The sequence below is a fragment of the Diabrotica virgifera genome, chromosome 4 (genome assembly GCF_917563875.1).
Source record: "Diabrotica virgifera virgifera chromosome 4, PGI_DIABVI_V3a".
NCBI classification, from domain to species: Eukaryota; Metazoa; Arthropoda; class Insecta; order Coleoptera; family Chrysomelidae; genus Diabrotica; species Diabrotica virgifera.
The window spans coordinates 79,229,488-79,248,643 of record NC_065446.1 but is presented as its reverse complement, the minus strand read 5'-3'; the positions used below and the strand labels follow the sequence as shown (position 1 = coordinate 79,248,643).

Genomic DNA, 19,156 nt, shown 5'->3' with positions numbered 1-19,156 from the left:
TTGGAGTGTTCATGAATGCTTATCAACACTAATTAATCATGTTATTTCTAATCCGCAGGATATACCATCATTCCTAACTCAGGGAACCACTTATTTAATTCCGAAGAATCAAAATAACACCCAAGATCCAGCCAAATACCGCCCAATTACTTGTCTTCCAACTTTGTACAAATTGGTCACATCCTGTGTAGCCCGGCGTATCTACCAACACTGTGCTCTGAACAATATCATAGAGCCTCAACAGAAAGGATGCGCTAAGGGTTCCATGGGTTGCAAAGAACAACTCATCATCGACTCAGTCATTTCTAACCAGGCATATTCCAAAAAGAGGAATCTTTTTACTGCCTTCATTGATTACAAGAAGGCCTTTGATTCAGTGCCGCATGAATGGCTTATAGATATATTGAGAATATATAAAGTCGATGATAATATAGTGACCTTTTTAGAGCATATAATTACGGAGTGGAAGACTAGAATTCACCTTCAAATACCTGGTGAAAATAACATCGAAACTGAAAATATCGCAATCAGCCGGGGCCTGTTTCAAGGAGATTCGTTGAGTCCACTGTGGTTCTGTCTAGCTATGAACCCATTATCTCAGCTATTGAACTCCACAGACGCAGGTTTTAGCATCAAAAATAACAACAATGTGGTGGTGAAGCTTAATCATTTATTGTATATGGATGATTTGAAATTAATGGCTTCCACTCGAAACCAACTCGATGAGATGCTAAAAACTGTAGAAACTTTTTCTAATGATATTAGCATGCACTTCGGACTAGACAAGTGCCGTATTTTAAATATAGTCAGAGGAAAAGTACAGCCCGGAGGATTCGATGTGCAAAATGGCCAGAATATCGAGGCCATGGGTGAAAACGATATGTATAAATATCTTGGAGTAAAGCAAGCGCGGAGAATTGACCATAAACAAATGAAAAGAGAGATAACTACTGAGTTTATACGAAGGGTAAAACAGCTGCTTCGCTCACACCTTAATAGTAGAAATTTGTTTAAGGCACTAAACACCTACGCATGTTCCGCGCTTAGCTATTCATTTGGCATTGTTAAGTGGACAAAAACGGACATAGAAAATCTTCAGCGAAAAGTAAGAACGCACCTCACAAAGGCACAAAAACACCATCCAAAAAGTGCAGTAGAAAGAACGACATTACCACGGAATTTAGGAGGAAGAGGACTTATGGATATAGGTGAGCAATTAGACAAACAAATTGCTAATTTAAGATCTTATTTTCAGATGCAGGCTGAAACATCTACTCTACATCGCGCTATCTGCGCAGTAGATGACACAACACCGATAAAACTGAGGGAAGCAGAACTTCGCATAAACCACCTTACTAAGGACGAAAAAGTGCGCGCCTGGATGGGTAAACCTCTGCACGGGCGACATCCCAATGAGGTCAGCCAAGATTATGTCGACAATATAGCGTCGAACTACTGGTTGACATCAGGAAAGATGTTCCCTGAAACGGAGGGTTCATTACTGGCCATTCAGGATCAGGTTATACCAACCAGAAATTACCTGAAATATATCATCAAAGACCATCATGTTCAAAACGACAGATGCCGATATGGATGTCAAGCCCAAGAAACCATCCAACATCTTACAGGGGGCTGCCAGGCATTTTCTGCAACTGAGTACAAGGAACGGCATGACGCAGTGGGAAAAATCCTTCATCAGGAGATAGCTATCAAGCTGGGACTTCTCCAAACCGACCATCTCCCATATTATCAATACGTCCCTGAGAGTATGCTTGAGGATGGCCACTACAAGCTATACTGGGACCGCACTGTGCTCACAGACCAAACAGTGGCGCATAATAGACCAGATCTCGTATTAGTCAATAAATGAACGAGACAAACAACCCTCATTGATGTGGCGATTCCTAACAACAATAATCTACGTACTAAATTTACTGAAAAGATCGCCAAGTACAGAGATCTGGAAATTCAAATACGGAGACAATGGAGAATGCAAAGTACCCAGACGATACCGATTATTATGTCTACTACTGGAGTCATTCCGAAAACCCTCCTCGAAAGCATAAAAAAGCTGGGTCTTAATGAACATCTTTATAAGACCATGCAGAAAGCAGTACTACTCGCAACGGCCAGATGTGTACGAAAATTTTTGGGAGATACACCTGCATACCACGTCACCTAGGGCTCGATAACACGGAAAGAGTCCCACCAGAGCTCAATCCTTTTGATACCGTAGGTATCTGGGATGAGTCAATTTTCCCCTTAGAGGGAGTGTGAGCCGTATGGCTAAATCTGGATAATTGTTGCTGTTACTTAACACCTTTGTAGTACCAAATTTTTTTTAAGGAAGTTAATACCACATTGAAAAAAATAATTATTTTTATTGAAACAAATACAAAAAATAATACTCTATCAAAGGCAAAGTAGAAAATCCTAAACTAATATTTTTATCGGATATTTATAGAGAATTGTCTAATCTGAAATGTCAGACTCTTCATTTCGACTTGGAATATTGTTGGTTGACACTGGAATGTCTTTTATAAACTGGGAGTATTCATCGGGAATAACTTTAGAATTTAAAAGATATTCCAAATCTTTTTTCTCTTTATGTGAAACTGGTAGTCTTGTCAAATACTTTTGGTTTAGTTCAAGGTTTGTGCTTGTTCTTTTTCTTCCAGCCTTTCCCTTACAATTTACTTCTATTTCTTCAAAATTTTCTAGAGATAAACAGTATTTATATTGTATTATAGATGCTTTCTCTTTGTCAAATCTCAACCATTTAATATTTAGCCAATTCACTTTTTTTTGTGTTCATGGTTGTGTTAAAAACATACTTATTTCCCAGGTTTTGTAAATAAAAAAAATCATTAAATTTCATGTTTTCCACAATGTATTGTCTTGGTCTTATTCTAGAGGCCGGAACTAACAGACACCACTCGCGAGTTGAGTAAATATTTCTATGGCGCTTAGCTCGTTCAATCGTGGCATGCATTGAGTCGGCCTCCAGATAGGAATGCCCCTACTCCATGAACGTCAGGTCAACAATTCTTAGGTGGTTGATGTGTACTGCATATAACATTGCGGCCGCAAAATTTTTATTTCTGTTTTGGCCGCTACAGGTATCTGAAAATGATGCAACGTGGCAAACTGTATCAGGTAGCTTTTGAGGTATTTCAAAAGGCAAGTACCTATCTCTGCACTACCTTTGTTTCCATGGGTCTCATCCCATATGAAACAATACCCATCCAACGTAGCGGCATCATAGATTGTGAAGTTATATACATTAAGTTTATGTCTATAATAAATTTGATTGTCTCCTGCATGTGGTATAGGTAAGATCGCCTGAAGGTCAAAATTAATGGAGCGAAAAGTTTTGCCATGTTCGTTTGCAGCCCTCTTTTTATCTTCGGATTTCATAGTCATCAATTCTTGTTCTCTTTTTTTTGTGTGTGTTATACTCTTCTGTTAGCAGTTCTTTGTCTGTGGCCTGATGGTATGCATTGCATTGTGAGCACTGATCCTTTTTTGGAACATGAAAAGTTAACGCAGGCTCAAACTCATGAAAGGGTTCCACATTGATTTTCAAGAGCATTTTTTAATATGCGAATGGTTCTGGAACTCATTATCACTAATTAAACTGCTAACAATCATGACCACTATCTTTCTTAACGTTTACCGACAAATTTGACGTAATCTAACCTCACAGGGACATAGGTATAGGCATTGCTTCGGCGAAAAATAACTTTCATTCTTCCTCTTTAAAACGAAGTATGGTAAAAGTCTATAGGATTTATAGTCTCCGAATTAGGATTTTTCAAAGTTCGCCGCTTACAGCATTTTTGGGCAATTTTCCCATTATTTCGCAAACATTGTTCTGTAACTTTTTTCTACGCATTTCTAGGTATATGCATTGGGTATATTTAGTAGAAAGAGAAGTTAATTACCTTTAAAATGGTCTAGAGTATAAGGTTATACGGCTTTTTTAAGCATGTTATGCTTTTTCAAGATTTTATACTTTTAATGATTTTTGATATTTTTAATGATTATTTTTTAAATTTCTCATTATGACTTTTTTTCTTGTACATTTAACTATATACACTGTGAAATAAAAAAAGCTTATTTTCTTTACTTTCAAATGTTGTATTGCAAAAAATTCTAGAGCTATTTTTAAACAAGATATCCGTATGATGTCCAAAGGTATCCGTAATTTGAGAAAAATTAAATTATTTTTTTCAATTAGAAGAACATAATTGCATATCAAACTGGAACATGAAGTAAAAACCACTTCTATGTAAAAGGTATATTTACTAAAAATTTTTAGAATCCCAATGGATTCAATAAAATGAGTTCATCAGAACGTTTTCAAACCTATCGGTCCATCATCAGTGATCTAAAATCAAATAAGTAATCCCACTATTAAAATTAAAAAGATGGTTGAAATTGTGAAAGTTAAAAAATGTGGTTATGATTACTTACTTGAATACTTGCAAAATAGCCCCAGAACCAAACAATGGTTGTGATTATAAATAAATCTACATTATGTTGAAATAAATTTAAAATGGCTAAACGCCGATGTTAAAGGATTAAACCTCTGGGAACATGGTGAAACTCTACCCGAGGACCCAATCAACCATCTTCGGTCAAGGATGACTACTAAGTGTCAAAGCTATGTAAGGAAATGCTTGATGTGACATTGACAGTAAAGGAAGAAGGTAGTCGAATTTTCTAGGAATTTTAAAAACAAAGTCATGATCCAGAAGAAGATATGTTAAAGCTTTTAATATCTGAAATTGTCTGTTAATTAAATCTATTGTTGTTTAAAATTAAAAGATAATGTGTTTTACAAAATAAAATTATTTTAACTGTAGGTAACTACAAATTGACTGTATCAAATAAAATTAACCTGATCAAAAAATTACAATATGATAAAGTGAGCTGATTAGTAGTAATAACAGAAATAAAATTAAATAAGTGGTGTTATAGAAGAAGTTTTAAATTTTGAAAAGGGATATTATTATATCAAGAAATTTATATGTCCACATCATGTGTATTGGTGGTTGTATAGGTAGTAGGGAAATTATTGTTTGGATGTAGGTGAAAATTAAAAAATTTTTATATAGATTGGAGTTAGGATAAAGTCAATCTGATAGTAGAAAATGTGATTCAGGAATGCAATTATTATGGAACAGTTTTAATGAAATTGAGAAAATTCTTGTGACAAACTGGTGAATATGTAAAATTGATAATAAATAATTGTAGGAAAACAGGTTGCCCAGTTGATACAAACTAAAATTTAATTAGTATAGAAAACAATAGGTGTAATGAATGAAATAGAATTAATAAAACAAAATTAAGAGAATGAATATTGTTATAATTTGATTAAAGAATGACTGAGTTTAACTGTGATAAATGAAATAAAGTGATGAAATGTTAGATGTGAAGATAAAAAATATATTTGGAAAAGGTCAAAGACAAAAAGCAAAGGAGTGTGAAGTAGGGTCAAAGCATAGGTGAAATGAGTGAAAGAGAAAGATTGGAGAGTTGGGTATGAGGGTTGAACTGAATGAAGAAAAGAAATGAAAGAAGTGTGAAAAGAGGGTATGGTAAATTAATTAGGTTTTGATTAAGAGGAGTTCATGTGGTTAGTAATGATTAGTATGTGTAAGGAGTTTGGAGCCAATAAGGGAACGAAGAAGATAGTTGACAGTGGGTAAATAGGATGAAGAAGATAGCAGATAGGATAGGAAAAGGGAAGGTATAACAAAGTAATAGGAATTATGAAAATAATTGACGGTGAATGGGGACAAAATTGCGGTTAAGGGATGTTTGTCGGTTAACACAATTGGGACTTTTCTTTAGGTCTTTGACAATTTCCAAATCCTCGTATAAGTCTAAACGGAGTGTATTTTTTTGTTGAATGTTGTGTATCAACTGGACCCCATCAGGAATCTTAAGTTCGTGTTTATTGACCTTTAAATGGTGTGAAAAAGCTGAAGTGGTATCTCTCTTACTGTGTTCTGCCGATCGGGTGGAAAGAGATCTATAAGTTCTACCAATGTAGGTAGCATCGCAGTCTGAACAAGAGAGTCTGTATACCCCACTACGGCTCATGTAATGGATAGGGTCTTTGGTGTTAGTTAAGCTTTTATTGAGGGTGTTATTGACTTTAAATGAGATTTTGATGTTATCACAAGAATTAGAAATGATTTGTTTGACTCTTTCAGATAATTTGGAGTTATTAAACGGTAAGGAGGCATAAATTGGAGTAGTTGTGGAAGATGATGAGAAAGCGGATTGTTGAAGTAACTTAAGTTCTCTTTTCTGTTGAAGTTTATGGATGATGTCTGGGTCATAACCATTGTTAACTGCAATTTGTTTGATGATGTTCAGTTCTTTGTTAAATTCAGGTGTAGATAGAGGAATAGAGTTTAATCTATGTATAAAGCTACGAAATGCAGAAAGTTTATGTGAAAGAGGATGGTTAGAAGTGGAATGGATAACGTGATCAGTCTGTGTAGGTTTACGGTAGATACCAAAGTTGAAGTGGTCATCTAGTCTGGTAATAGATATGTCCAAGAAGTTAATGGAGTTAGAAGATTCTAGTTCCATGGTAAATGTGATTTTAGGATGGATTAGATTGATTTTATGAAGTAAGTTGTGAGCTGAGTCGGAGTTACCAGATATGAGGACTAAAATGTCATCTACATAACGAAACCAATGTAATATCTCTGGATTTTTTGTGATATGATTGGATTCTAAATGATCCATAAAGACATCAGCTAAGAAAGGGGATAAGCAACTTCCCATTGCTAAACCATCTGGTTGTTGATAAAAGTTGTTGTTGAAGACAAAGTAATCTTGAGATAGGCAGATTTTGAGAATGTTTATAATAGATGAAGTGGTAGTGGAGGTCACCGAATTATTTAAAAGAAGCGAGTTGACCAGACTAATCGATTCATTTTTTGGGACTGAAGTGAATAAATTGCTAACATCAAAAGACAACATGACGATATTCGGATTAAGATTGACAAGTTGAAGTTTTTCAACTAATTGGCGAGAATTCAAAACAGTAAACTGTGGGGTGAAGTTAATAAAATTTTTAATAATGTTAAGAATGAATTTGGATAAAATAGAGACTGGAGTATTGATGAAACTGACAACGGGACGAATGGGAATGTCAACCTTGTGTATCTTTGGTAAACCGTATAACCTGGGAGTGAGTGGATTAGACGGAATTTTGGTGTAAGGTGCTTCATATTCAGAGAAGAAATCAGTAAACTGTTTAAGATTGTTTTTCATTTTTGAAACAAAAGATTTTGAAGGATCAACAGGGAGAAGATTAAAATTATTGTTATTTAGGAATGATGTGACTTTGTCGATGTATAGTTGTTGGTCTAAAATAACAAGGCAGTTACCCTTATCTGCTTTACTAAAAATGAGGTGTTGGTTTTTGATTTTATTTTTAATAGATTTGAGTGTGGATAGAAGGGATTTAGACTTGTTAAATGAAAAATTGGGAAAAGATGAAGATGACGTGGAAGTAGAAGAGGAATTGATGTTGGAAATAGAAGAATTGTTATTAGAGAGAAGTTTAGTTTTGAATTTGTTGATAGTTTGGATGCAAGAGTTTCTGATTGATGTTTTTTGTGTAAGTGAAATGGAAAGATTTTGAATAACAGTGTCGGTCTCTATGGAAAGACTCTCAAGATCTCTAATAGATAGATTGGTGGGAATGGAGTGTTTAAGACCGAGGTTTAAGAGTTTTAATTCGTCATCTGAAAATTGGACATTTGAGAGATTTTTGATTCTTGGATGGAATCGAAAATTGGAAAAACTTTTGTTATGGGAAGCTTTTTGTTGATCAAGTCTAATCTTATTGTTAACTAAATGTTGTAATTTATTATTGACTCGGTTGAATTTAACTGAATGTGAACGATCTACCTTATCCTGAACGTCAGACAAGAAAGTATTAAGATTAATATAATGTAAAGTTTCGAGTAGAGAATCATATGTTACCTTTAGCTTACAGTCAATGTAGTTCAGTTTGCTATAATGTTTACAAATCTCTTTCTTCATGAGTTTAGTCTGCATAGCGTTCCTGATGTTGGGATGTACATTATTGGAAGTTCTAACTCTACAGAATGTTGGGAAGACTTTATTATGTAAACATCTGGATATGAACCATATGTCCAGCTTTATGTTGCTCCGTTGTGTGGCTAATCGCAAGTATTGTAGAGCCAAGTTGACCATACTGTCATATATAAACTAAAAAGGGGTAGTTCCCTGGATTGGCTGTATACCTTATAGTTAAACAAACTGGAACATGAAGTAAAAACCACTTCTATGTAAAAGGTATATTTACTAAAAATTTTTAGAATCCCAATGGATTCAATAAAATGAGTTCATCAGAACGTTTTCAAACCTATCGGTCCATCATCAGTGATCTAAAATCAAATAAGTAATCCCACTATTAAAATTAAAAAGATGGTTGAAATTGTGAAAGTTAAAAAATGTGGTTATGATTACTTACTTGAATACTTGCAAAATAGCCCCAGAACCAAACAATGGTTGTGATTATAAATAAATCTACATTATGTTGAAATAAATTTAAAATGGCTAAACGCCGATGTTAAAGGATTAAACCTCTGGGAACATGGTGAAACTCTACCCGAGGACCCAATCAACCATCTTCGGTCAAGGATGACTACTAAGTGTCAAAGCTATGTAAGGAAATGCTTGATGTGACATTGACAGTAAAGGAAGAAGGTAGTCGAATTTTCTAGGAATTTTAAAAACAAAGTCATGATCCAGAAGAAGATATGTTAAAGCTTTTAATATCTGAAATTGTCTGTTAATTAAATCTATTGTTGTTTAAAATTAAAAGATAATGTGTTTTACAAAATAAAATTATTTTAACTGTAGGTAACTACAAATTGACTGTATCAAATAAAATTAACCTGATCAAAAAATTACAATATGATAAAGTGAGCTGATTAGTAGTAATAACAGAAATAAAATTAAATAAGTGGTGTTATAGAAGAAGTTTTAAATTTTGAAAAGGGATATTATTATATCAAGAAATTTATATGTCCACATCATGTGTATTGGTGGTTGTATAGGTAGTAGGGAAATTATTGTTTGGATGTAGGTGAATATAATTTTATTTTGTAAAACACATTATCTTTTAATTTTAAACAACAATAGATTTAATTAACAGACAATTTCAGATATTAAAAGCTTTAACATATCTTCTTCTGGATCATGACTTTGTTTTTAAAATTCCTAGAAAATTCGACTACCTTCTTCCTTTACTGTCAATGTCACATCAAGCATTTCCTTACATAGCTTTGACACTTAGTAGTCATCCTTGACCGAAGATGGTTGATTGGGTCCTCGGGTAGAGTTTCACCATGTTCCCAGAGGTTTAATCCTTTAACATCGGCGTTTAGCCATTTTAAATTTATTTCAACATAATGTAGATTTATTTATAATCACAACCATTGTTTGGTTCTGGGGCTATTTTGCAAGTATTCAAGTAAGTAATCATAACCACATTTTTTAACTTTCACAATTTCAACCATCTTTTTAATTTTAATAGTGGGATTACTTATTTGATTTTAGATCACTGATGATGGACCGATAGGTTTGAAAACGTTCTGATGAACTCATTTTATTGAATCCATTGGGATTCTAAAAATTTTTAGTAAATATACCTTTTACATAGAAGTGGTTTTTACTTCATGTTCCAGTTTGTTTAACTATAAGGTATACAGCCAATCCAGGGAACTACCCCTTTTTAGTTTATATATGACAGTATGGTCAACTTGGCTCTACAATACTTGCGATTAGCCACACAACGGAGCAACATAAAGCTGGACATATGGTTCATATCCAGATGTTTACATAATAAAGTCTTCCCAACATTCTGTAGAGTTAGAACTTCCAATAATGTACATCCCAACATCAGGAACGCTATGCAGACTAAACTCATGAAGAAAGAGATTTGTAAACATTATAGCAAACTGAACTACATTGACTGTAAGCTAAAGGTAACATATGATTCTCTACTCGAAACTTTACATTATATTAATCTTAATACTTTCTTGTCTGACGTTCAGGATAAGGTAGATCGTTCACATTCAGTTAAATTCAACCGAGTCAATAATAAATTACAACATTTAGTTAACAATAAGATTAGACTTGATCAACAAAAAGCTTCCCATAACAAAAGTTTTTCCAATTTTCGATTCCATCCAAGAATCAAAAATCTCTCAAATGTCCAATTTTCAGATGACGAATTAAAACTCTTAAACCTCGGTCTTAAACACTCCATTCCCACCAATCTATCTATTAGAGATCTTGAGAGTCTTTCCATAGAGACCGACACTGTTATTCAAAATCTTTCCATTTCACTTACACAAAAAACATCAATCAGAAACTCTTGCATCCAAACTATCAACAAATTCAAAACTAAACTTCTCTCTAATAACAATTCTTCTATTTCCAACATCAATTCCTCTTCTACTTCCACGTCATCTTCATCTTTTCCCAATTTTTCATTTAACAAGTCTAAATCCCTTCTATCCACACTCAAATCTATTAAAAATAAAATCAAAAACCAACACCTCATTTTTAGTAAAGCAGATAAGGGTAACTGCCTTGTTATTTTAGACCAACAACTATACATCGACAAAGTCACATCATTCCTAAATAACAATAATTTTAATCTTCTCCCTGTTGATCCTTCAAAATCTTTTGTTTCAAAAATGAAAAACAATCTTAAACAGTTTACTGATTTCTTCTCTGAATATGAAGCACCTTACACCAAAATTCCGTCTAATCCACTCACTCCCAGGTTATACGGTTTACCAAAGATACACAAGGTTGACATTCCCATTCGTCCCGTTGTCAGTTTCATCAATACTCCAGTCTCTATTTTATCCAAATTCATTCTTAACATTATTAAAAATTTTATTAACTTCACCCCACAGTTTACTGTTTTGAATTCTCGCCAATTAGTTGAAAAACTTCAACTTGTCAATCTTAATCCGAATATCGTCATGTTGTCTTTTGATGTTAGCAATTTATTCACTTCAGTCCCAAAAAATGAATCGATTAGTCTGGTCAACTCGCTTCTTTTAAATAATTCGGTGACCTCCACTACCACTTCATCTATTATAAACATTCTCAAAATCTGCCTATCTCAAGATTACTTTGTCTTCAACAACAACTTTTATCAACAACCAGATGGTTTAGCAATGGGAAGTTGCTTATCCCCTTTCTTAGCTGATGTCTTTATGGATCATTTAGAATCCAATCATATCACAAAAAATCCAGAGATATTACATTGGTTTCGTTATGTAGATGACATTTTAGTCCTCATATCTGGTAACTCCGACTCAGCTCACAACTTACTTCATAAAATCAATCTAATCCATCCTAAAATCACATTTACCATGGAACTAGAATCTTCTAACTCCATTAACTTCTTGGACATATCTATTACCAGACTAGATGACCACTTCAACTTTGGTATCTACCGTAAACCTACACAGACTGATCACGTTATCCATTCCACTTCTAACCATCCTCTTTCACATAAACTTTCTGCATTTCGTAGCTTTATACATAGATTAAACTCTATTCCTCTATCTACACCTGAATTTAACAAAGAACTGAACATCATCAAACAAATTGCAGTTAACAATGGTTATGACCCAGACATCATCCATAAACTTCAACAGAAAAGAGAACTTAAGTTACTTCAACAATCCGCTTTCTCATCATCTTCCACAACTACTCCAATTTATGCCTCCTTACCGTTTAATAACTCCAAATTATCTGAAAGAGTCAAACAAATCATTTCTAATTCTTGTGATAACATCAAAATCTCATTTAAAGTCAATAACACCCTCAATAAAAGCTTAACTAACACCAAAGACCCTATCCATTACATGAGCCGTAGTGGGGTATACAGACTCTCTTGTTCAGACTGCGATGCTACCTACATTGGTAGAACTTATAGATCTCTTTCCACCCGATCGGCAGAACACAGTAAGAGAGATACCACTTCAGCTTTTTCACACCATTTAAAGGTCAATAAACACGAACTTAAGATTCCTGATGGGGTCCAGTTGATACACAACATTCAACAAAAAAATACACTCCGTTTAGACTTATACGAGGATTTGGAAATTGTCAAAGACCTAAAGAAAAGTCCCAATTGTGTTAACCGACAAACATCCCTTAACCGCAATTTTGTCCCCATTCACCGTCAATTATTTTCATAATTCCTATTACTTTGTTATACCTTCCCTTTTCCTATCCTATCTGCTATCTTCTTCATCCTATTTACCCACTGTCAACTATCTTCTTCGTTCCCTTATTGGCTCCAAACTCCTTACACATACTAATCATTACTAACCACATGAACTCCTCTTAATCAAAACCTAATTAATTTACCATACCCTCTTTTCACACTTCTTTCATTTCTTTTCTTCATTCAGTTCAACCCTCATACCCAACTCTCCAATCTTTCTCTTTCACTCATTTCACCTATGCTTTGACCCTACTTCACACTCCTTTGCTTTTTGTCTTTGACCTTTTCCAAATATATTTTTTATCTTCACATCTAACATTTCATCACTTTATTTCATTTATCACAGTTAAACTCAGTCATTCTTTAATCAAATTATAACAATATTCATTCTCTTAATTTTGTTTTATTAATTCTATTTCATTCATTACACCTATTGTTTTCTATACTAATTAAATTTTAGTTTGTATCAACTGGGCAACCTGTTTTCCTACAATTATTTATTATCAATTTTACATATTCACCAGTTTGTCACAAGAATTTTCTCAATTTCATTAAAACTGTTCCATAATAATTGCATTCCTGAATCACATTTTCTACTATCAGATTGACTTTATCCTAACTCCAATCTATATAAAAATTTTTTAATTTTCACCTACATCCAAACAATAATTTCCCTACTACCTATACAACCACCAATACACATGATGTGGACATATAAATTTCTTGATATAATAATATCCCTTTTCAAAATTTAAAACTTCTTCTATAACACCACTTATTTAATTTTATTTCTGTTATTACTACTAATCAGCTCACTTTATCATATTGTAATTTTTTGATCAGGTTAATTTTATTTGATACAGTCAATTTGTAGTTACCTACAGTTAAAATAATTTTATTTTGTAAAACACATTATCTTTTAATTTTAAACAACAATAGATTTAATTAACAGACAATTTCAGATATTAAAAGCTTTAACATATCTTCTTCTGGATCATGACTTTGTTTTTAAAATTCCTAGAAAATTCGACTACCTTCTTCCTTTACTGTCAATGTCACATCAAGCATTTCCTTACATAGCTTTGACACTTAGTAGTCATCCTTGACCGAAGATGGTTGATTGGGTCCTCGGGTAGAGTTTCACCATGTTCCCAGAGGTTTAATCCTTTAACATCGGCGTTTAGCCATTTTAAATTTATTTCAACATAATGTAGATTTATTTATAATCACAACCATTGTTTGGTTCTGGGGCTATTTTGCAAGTATTCAAGTAAGTAATCATAACCACATTTTTTAACTTTCACAATTTCAACCATCTTTTTAATTTTAATAGTGGGATTACTTATTTGATTTTAGATCACTGATGATGGACCGATAGGTTTGAAAACGTTCTGATGAACTCATTTTATTGAATCCATTGGGATTCTAAAAATTTTTAGTAAATATACCTTTTACATAGAAGTGGTTTTTACTTCATGTTCCAGTTTGTTTAACTATAAGGTATACAGCCAATCCAGGGAACTACCCCTTTTTAGATAATTGCATATATTATAACATAATTTTTAATTCCAAATAACTTTTCTTAATAACACTTTTCGATATTGTGAAATATAAAGGTACTTTACTCTCGAGCGAAATTCATATTTTTTAACATACCTCGTACACTACTGATAAAATTTTATATCTGATGATTGCATCTTAGGTGTTAGATTATGCAGAGACTTTTAAAAAGAACTTTTTTTTCATAAAGGTAATAATAAAAAAGTTTTCCATGTGTTCCATCTTAGTGGGACCTATTGCATGTGTATATGTCACATTTTGAAAAAGCATAGCTTGTTTAAATATATTCCTAGAATTTTTTACAATACACAATTTTAAAGTAAAGAAAATAAGATTTCTTTTTTGTTATACAATGTATATACCTAAATATACAATAAAAAAGTTATAATGAGAAATATAAAATAATCGTAAAATATATCAAAAATCATTAAAAGTATAAAATTTTGAAATACAATATCTTGCTTAAAAATAGTTATACGGCCTTCTACAATAGACTATTTTAAAGGTAATTGACTTTTCCTCCTATTAAATGAAACATTGCATATAACTAAATCTACGTAGAAAACAGTTACAGAACAATGTTTGAGAAGTAACAAGGAAAATGGGCCAAAATTGCTGTGAGTGGCGAATTTTGAAAAATTATATTTTGGAAACTGTAAATCATATAGACTTCTACTAAACGTCGTCTTAAAGAGTAAGGATGGAAGTTTTTTTTCTGTGAAGCAATGCCTATACCTATATCCCCGTGGAAAAAAGTTATGGGCCAAAAACTAAATTGCTATATTTTGTATATTTTTCTTGCTTTTCTTTTGAATATATTTTTGTAAAAAAAATATTTTTGACTTTAAAATGTGATGCTTCGATAGTAAATTTAACCTGGAACAATTTTTCTGTAGATGTGTTTGTACCAAAAGTGTATAGAACTCACCCTAATTCGCCCTGTGCCTAGGGACTAATTCACCCCTTTCTCAAAAACGCACCCCTTTAAATGGTAGCACTCTGCGGATTTTTCATATATAGAGGTCCATTGACTATATGAAATAATAAAACCCCGTTAACGTTGTAGTTCCTTTGTAAAATACATAATTAATAGCCTATCGTGCGGACAGTGATAGTTTCACGCACGAGACTGCCGTTGACCCGAACGACGCGATAGTGGAGTCGGGCAAGCAGTCGAGTGCGGGAAAGACACTTTCCGCATGAGTTAGGAACAATATTTTTTCTAGGGCCGTACGTTTGGAAAAAAGCCACAAAAAATAGGGTTACATCAATTTTGATTTAGAAGTGAAAATACACAAATTAATTCTTTGACAATGTTGTCAAAAACCAAACTTTCAATATAATGGGTTACCACGACGACGATTCAAAACCATTGTAATTATTGTCTACTGATCTGACTTTTAAACATTATGTCAAATAATTTTAATTCATCAAATTATCAGTAGTAATTGCACAAGAGCTCTAAAATTCTATATTAATTTTAGAGATCGAGTGCAATTTGTTGAGATTATTTCATGAATAAAACTGTTCAAAACCAAAATCTTATTGTAATTTATTTATGTAAGTACAAATTAGTACAATTAAACACACAGTTGTTATTATTATTTGACGACTGAAAGTCATCACTTTTATAATTTTTAAAACATTAATTGTCATTGATGTCACTGAATGTATTTTTTCGTAGCAAGGAAGGGCATCTGACGTAATATACTTGACGACGGGAAATTATCAAAAATTATCAGTTTAATTTAGATTTTGGTGTAAATTTGATAAATTTGAAATAAATTAGTAAATATTATCTAAATATCCGTTTATTGCATGTTTTATAATATATTTTAATGCCATATTAAAAGGCATTTTAATTTCCCGCACGCTGTGCGGGAAAATTTACTTTCAGGCACGCCGTGTCTTGGGCCGGTTCTCTATTTACTATTCACAAGTGGTATACCTGAGTTTAATGACAACACTGTAGCCACTTTCGCTGATGACACATCAATTCTAGCAGTTGGTAAAGATAATACAGACTAACAACTGTAGTTGTTACCTACCGTCCTTTATGTGAGGACGAAGAAACGCAGAACGTGTTCGTGTTCAACCCACGTGGCGAGTTAGGTGGTGCCTAGTGCTAAATTTTTCAGAGCAACCGTCTATAAAATCCGAATAGCTATGATGGTTGCCCACATCCGTCGCGGAGATGGCATTTAAAGAAGAATAAGTGCTAAATCTAGGAAAATTTCAAGCATCCAGTTTATTTAAAATCAACAATGTAAATTTTCCCCTTATTGTAACATTTTAAAGGGTCATTAAAGCACAAAGGCTCAGAAGGTTTGGACACACACAAAGAAGAGGGGTAGAAGAACTGATCAGGAAGATAATAAACTGGAGACCAGTAACATATAGACCAAGAGGAAGACCAAAAATAAGATGGGAAGATCAACTGCTAGACGATATATCAAAGATGGAAATTGCAAACTGGAGAGAAAAGATTCAGGACCGGAGTGAGTGGAAGAAGATAGTAGAGAAGGCAAAAAAAAACATCACAACCTATGAACGAAGACCTAAAGGAAACTGCGGACTAATCCACCGCGTGAAATGGATTAAAAGAGCTCACAGTATTTGAGCGACCTCTACTCTAACAAGAGTGAACGGTCCATATACAACAGCGTGTCTACTTAAGTTGGAAACATATGGGAGACTTTTTTGTTATTCATTTTACGAAAAAAAGTTATTCTTTATAAAAGTTCTGAATGCTCTAAAATCTGAGATTCAATCATCTGATATCAAATTTTGTCAATATTATACGAGGTAGGTCAAAAAATCAGATCACGTCATTCACGTCACGTCATTCACGTCACGTCATTCACGTCACGTCATTCACGTCCTACGTCAAATGTCACGTTCTGCGTCGAATGTAACGTCATTCACGTAACGTCATTCACGTTTTGCGTTGAATATCACGTAAATGTCACGTTGCGCGTCAAATGTCGGACGGAAAATTGAACAATGTCACATATCTACGTTAAATATCACGTTCTGCGTCGAATGTCACGTCCTACGTCGAATGTCACGCCATAGGTCAAATGTTACGTTCTGCGTCGAATTTCACGTGATTCACGTCACGTCATTCACGTCATACGCCAAATGTCACGTCCTACGTCGAATGACAATGAAGATGTCGAATGTCACGTTCTGTTAGGTACTATACGGAAAAGAAGAAGAATTGACACACCTAAAAGGAGAAGAATTGACAGTTGGCTTCTGTGTGGCCGCCGCTTTTATTTGACACCCCATACGTCAAAATCGGACCAATAGCAACGAAGATATGCTGTAATGCCGTTTTGGCACTGCCGCCATCTTTGTTTTTTTATCTCAACTTATTTGTTACCCCCTCCTCGTTCCAACGAACCCTCTTACGTCAAAATCGGACCAATAGAAACGAAGATTTGACGTAATGCCCTTTTGACATAATCTGATGCGCACGCCACATACTGCGTTCAATCCCTTTTTCATCCGCTTTCCAACGATACGTCACACGTCATCCTACGTTAAGCCGTTTGGCATTTACGACCGGGGGTTGCTATTTAAGGGTTGCGATTTAGGGGTTGGTCCAGGAAGCAGGTTGTCTATCTACTATCGTGCTATTAGTCACATATGTATAGTCGCCATTTTAAACGCCCGCCACTTTGAACGCCCTGCATTTTTGTAAATCTGCATTTTGTAAAATCTGAGATGGCCTCATATCTAAATTTGAACTTTTGTATGCGTAGTACAGTTGAGTCCGCGAGTCTTTACCCGTGCGTCATTAATACCTGGCGAGATAAAACACATACTTTTTATCTAGCATCATTCTCTTCCACGCATGAAACTCATGACAAACCAGCTGCCGTTTGTTATTAAGTAACAACACATGTTATTTTTATGAACCATCTAGACTCAGTGCATTGAAAAGAGATAGGTACAAAAAAAGACGATTCGGTATGTTTTCATATTTTAAGCACAATTTGTTTGACGTTTCTGCTTTGTTTAATTTTGTGGCTGTCAGTCAGTTGAACTTTTTGCGGTTTTTGTCGAATTATTGCGTTTTGAAGTTTCTTTAAATTACACAAACAGTTGTTTTCACAACTAATTTTATATTGGGCTTTGAAATTTTAAGGTAAATAATTCTATTTTGGCAATTAATATTTAAAACACACAAAGCTAACGTCATTCACACAGTAAAGAAATGACTGTGTTTAGATTTCCGTCAAAGTGAATAAAATAACAAAAATAAAATATGTTGTTGGATTTTTTTATAAATTGTTTATTTATTTATTAATCAATAATAATAAAAGAATTTATTAAGCTACTTCAAATGTAGCTGTAATTCTGCACAAAAATTTTGAAGCAAAACTTACATTTGACATTCTATATATTTGATAACGTCAAATTTTATAATGAAACCCGTAATCGGAACAGTAGCCACTTTCTGTAAGTTGTTGTTGCGTGAAATAGATTTCCGACTTATTTCATATGCTTTAAATGATGACGCACGGGTAAAGACTCGCGGACTCAACTGTATATGTGGTCCAAATTATATGCTTCTACCATTAAATGCACAATAATTCTTATAATATTTGCACGAATCTGCCGAACATAGGTACATGTGAAGATAAGTTATGCATTTATTAAATGGTAATTAAAGTAACTAAAAAGTTCAAAATATTTCCTAAAAAATATTTTTACGCTCTTTTCAACGTCGGCATTACCTTTTTGAAAAATTAATATATACAGGGTGAAAGAATTGAAAAAAAAACAACATATTTTTACATAAAAAATCAGGAAAAACACAACTTCTGGTAAACCGATTCTTCCGGTTCAAGAGCTTGATCTTATACACCAAAAAAGGACCCACATACCAAATTTGGTTGAATTATGACTTTTCGTTCAAAATTTATCGTGCTATTAGTCACATATGTATCGTCGCCATTTTGAGTGGCCGCCATTTTTGTAAAGGGTAAAATCCATGGTACAACATGGTACATCAGTTATTGTATCATGGGTAAAATCTGAGATGGCCTCATATCTAATTTTGAACCTTTATATGTGTAGTATATTATTATGTAGTCCAAATTATATGCTTCTATCATTAAATGCACAATTCTTATAATATTTGCACGAATCTGCCGCACTAATAAAATAATATAATATGTACAATCGGACCTAAAAAATATAACATTTTAATGATACATTACAATCATAGAAATAATGAAACAATATCAATATATTATACAAAATATA

General features: G+C 33.5%; 2 protein-coding genes across 2 annotated transcripts; one reads left to right on the top strand and one right to left on the bottom strand.

Moving 5' to 3' along the window:
• Positions 1–4,285: 4,285 nt before the first annotated feature.
• On the bottom strand, positions 4,286–9,147 carry LOC126883553 (uncharacterized). The gene is made up of 2 exons (XM_050649185.1): positions 8,531–9,147; positions 4,286–8,444 (listed from the first exon to the last, which is right to left on the bottom strand). The coding sequence occupies exon 2, from the start codon at positions 8,248–8,250 to the stop codon at positions 5,776–5,778; it is 2,475 nt and encodes an 824-aa protein (XP_050505142.1). The 5' UTR covers positions 8,251–8,444; positions 8,531–9,147; the 3' UTR covers positions 4,286–5,775.
• Positions 9,148–9,160: 13 nt separating this feature from the next.
• On the top strand, positions 9,161–13,780 carry LOC126883552 (uncharacterized). Its single transcript, XM_050649184.1, has 2 exons — positions 9,161–9,535; positions 9,622–13,780. Exon 2 carries the CDS (start codon positions 9,816–9,818, stop codon positions 12,288–12,290), a length of 2,475 nt encoding a protein of 824 aa, XP_050505141.1. The 5' UTR covers positions 9,161–9,535; positions 9,622–9,815; the 3' UTR covers positions 12,291–13,780.
• The last annotated feature ends 5,376 nt before the right edge of the window (positions 13,781–19,156 follow it).